Source organism: Impatiens glandulifera, chromosome 2 (assembly GCF_907164915.1).
Source record: "Impatiens glandulifera chromosome 2, dImpGla2.1, whole genome shotgun sequence".
In the NCBI taxonomy this organism is placed as follows: Eukaryota; Viridiplantae; Streptophyta; class Magnoliopsida; order Ericales; family Balsaminaceae; genus Impatiens; species Impatiens glandulifera.
In genome coordinates, this window is record NC_061863.1 from 22495090 (window position 1) to 22498109 (window position 3020).

A 3020-nucleotide genomic window follows, 5' to 3' on the forward strand; every position below is an offset into this window, starting at 1 on the left:
CTAAGGAATACAAGTACAATCCGATCGAGACTTATTTCCTGCTAGATAATACTCTTACAATTTACACCGAAATTGTAATACACACTTTAACTTTAGCACTTAGACTTTCTTAGAATAACACAATTTTATCACTTGTAATAAATGCTCTTAACGCTTCACTTGTCTCACTGAGTAGCTCTGTGTCTCGCTATATGTTCCGCATTTACTCTTCTTCAACTGCCCCATTTATAGGTGAAATATGCCAACGGTCATATTTCACTGCCTTGAATCCGATTGGCTGAACAGAGGTGCAGTGATTCAGTGTTTCAGAGATTTAGACCTGCGGTCGTTTCTTCAGACCTGATGGTCAAGCTCAGACCTGACATTATGTCTCAGACCTGGCGGTCTGTTCTTCCGGTTTGTAAGACAAACTTGCTGGGTTTGTCTTTTACTCAATGTAGACACTGTCTGTTGGACAGTTGTCTGTACTTGGAAGATTTCCTTTCTGGCTTATCCTGAAGTGGAAGGATCCGGTAGTACTGTCCTCTGCAGCCTACAGGCTTTCCTCAGACTTGTATGGATATGGAAGTGTTCAGTCTGTTCCTTTGGTATCATTCTCAACAGATACCCAAATTGTCTTCTTGTACTGGTCGGCCGCTTGACTTAGCCGAATGGCTTTTGGTATGAGTGATGTAACCGGACTTCTTCCGGCTATTCCTCTGCCTTGTGGCTGATCGGCTGTTTGATGTTTCCGGTTTTGCTTTGGCCGATCCTTTCTTTGTGCGGTTACGTTCCGAATACTCTTGGTCGGTTTACTAGCTTGACCGGTTAGTTTTTCTTTGGCCGGTTCCGGTTCGGTTCCTTGTTCCTGCATGGAAAGTTTATTTAAGTTAGGTATGTTTGAACCGGTCTGATTTATCTAACAATTTCTCCCTTTTTGATTATTTTATTTAAAATTATCAAAACAAAGTAGGATTGCAACCGTAGGCCGGTTGTTTTGTTTGGCCGGATTTTGAAACTGACTTAGGAGAATTTTTTTTTGAAAAATTTTGAGAAAATTTTTGGAAGAGTCTTTATCTTTTATCTTATCAATTTCTCCCTTTTGATTATTTTATTTAAAATTATCAAAACAAAGTAGGAGTGCAAGAGATGGCCGGTTTCAAAAATAACTTTATATATATATAACCGAAAGAGACAAAATATATAAAAACACTGAGGCAAAGAAAGATAGTCCCTATTCAGAGTCCGAGAAGTCGTATATGCTCTTTTTCTTCTTCGGTTGCTATTGACCGGTCGGTTCGGAAGATCGTCGTTTTATAGACCGTGACCGCAGTTGTTCTTCGACTTCCTCTTCGACTTGGTCGGCCTGCTGCGATTCACTCGGGATGACCGCTTCTGAGACCTCATTTAGCAGCTCGGCTATTTGAACTTTCTTAGGGGCCTCCTTCTTAGGAGCCTCCCTCTTCCGCTTTTTCGGCGCTGAGGCGGAGGCGGCCGCCTTCTTCTTCTTGTTTTCGGCGGCGAATTCTTCCAGCTTCTGTTTTTGCCTTTCCAATCGTGCGGCATCCTCCGCAGTTTGAGCGGCTACTTTCTTTGTGAGCCCCGGGTACTTAGCCTCTGCAATTCGAAGTCGCTCGGCCTCTGCTTCTTCTTCGGTGAGTTGAGTGGAACGCGGTGCCTCCTTTTCTTTACTCATTTCGGCATCCAGCGCATCCTGGATCCTTTTAGCCGTCTCAGCATCGGCCGCTATAGCCGCGGCATCTGCGTTCACCTTTGCCTTTAGCAGTTCGGCAACCTGTTCAGAGAGCGCCTTTAGGTCGGCCACGAGACCCACATTTGTCTTCTCGAGTTCGGAGACCCGTTGAAGTGTTGTGTCAACCAGGTCATCATTCATTGATGTCAACCGTTGATCGGTTTCCCTTTCAAGCCGGTCGAAGTCTTTCTTTAAATCGGAGGTCAAGTCCTCCAAAATTTCGGTTCGCTGAACGTATTTATTGCGCTGAGCTGCCTCTTCCTGCAGATCTTCACCGATTTCTAAGAACCGTTCCTGATTTCTTACCAGAAGACTCCTTGTGGCGTCGGCGAACTGGAGGGCCGAACCAAATATCCTCTGTGATCTATCTTTGAACGGCTGAACCGCGGAGTCTTCAAACTCCTGAATGCGGTTATCAATCAGTTCTGATGTGGAGGCTTCAAGCTTTTGAAGACGGTCCTCAACCCATTCTTTCGTGAAGTCTGAAGCAGGGACTTCCGGTTCTGGAGGAGGGGATTGCCCGGTGAGATTGGGGTCGGCTCTTTCATCGGAATCTTTGGATGCCGCATTCTCCTGTGGAGGTGTTGGGCAGTGTTCCGGAAACGTATCGATCTGGGGAGGAGTATAGACCGGTATTTTCATCCGGCTGCATATGGCCTCTAGCCGTTCGATTTCTTGAGTAAGTTCCCCTTTGGCCTTTTCAAGCCTTGCTAACACCCGCGGCGCTACGGTGTCTTCATGTTCTATCTTTTCGAGTTCCTCCGTAATTTTCCGGATGCGTGTTGTTAGCTTCCGTAATCGGACCTTCGGTTTTAAGAGGCAGGTTCGGCATTGTACCTCTTGGAGTGTGTTGGAGTTTGTAAGGTTCATGAGCATGTCTTCTACCTCCTCCAATCTTTGGATGCACTCCTCGTCTGTATGGCCCGGTAGGATTTCTCTATACGGTGTGCCGTACTGGTGATCGTGCCATTCCAGTAGAGTTCTTCAATTGACTCGGCTCGCTTCTTGACACCCTGAAGGAGTTTCCGAGATATCCTATCAGCCTCTGCTTCTTCGGCCTCCTCCTTCTCTTTGTCGCCGTCCTCGTTACCGGCTTCTTTATCACCTTTCTCTTCATCATCCTCTTCACCACCTTCGGTTGTCTCAAGGTTGGTGTTAGGGTCGGCATCATTGGGGCTCTGAGCCGGATTGTCGGCTTCATTGACCAATCTATCATCCTCGGTCTTCTCCGTGTCGGTTCTCTCAGAGAAGGAAGCCGACTCCTCATCTTCTGTTTGCTGCGGAGGTT

General features: G+C 46.5%; 1 protein-coding gene across 1 annotated transcript; it reads right to left on the bottom strand.

Annotated features, from left to right (window-relative positions):
* Positions 1-1261: 1261 nt before the first annotated feature.
* Positions 1262-2608, bottom strand: LOC124924498 (myosin-11-like). The gene has a single exon (XM_047464529.1). The coding sequence runs from the start codon at positions 2606-2608 to the stop codon at positions 1262-1264; it is 1347 nt and encodes a 448-aa protein (XP_047320485.1).
* Positions 2609-3020: the final 412 nt, after the last annotated feature.

Bases quoted from the DNA above. Each gene is read 5' to 3' on its own strand.
- LOC124924498 (XM_047464529.1), bottom strand. From the start codon at position 2,608: ATGCTCATGAACCTTACAAACTCCAACACACTCCAAGAGGTACAATGC.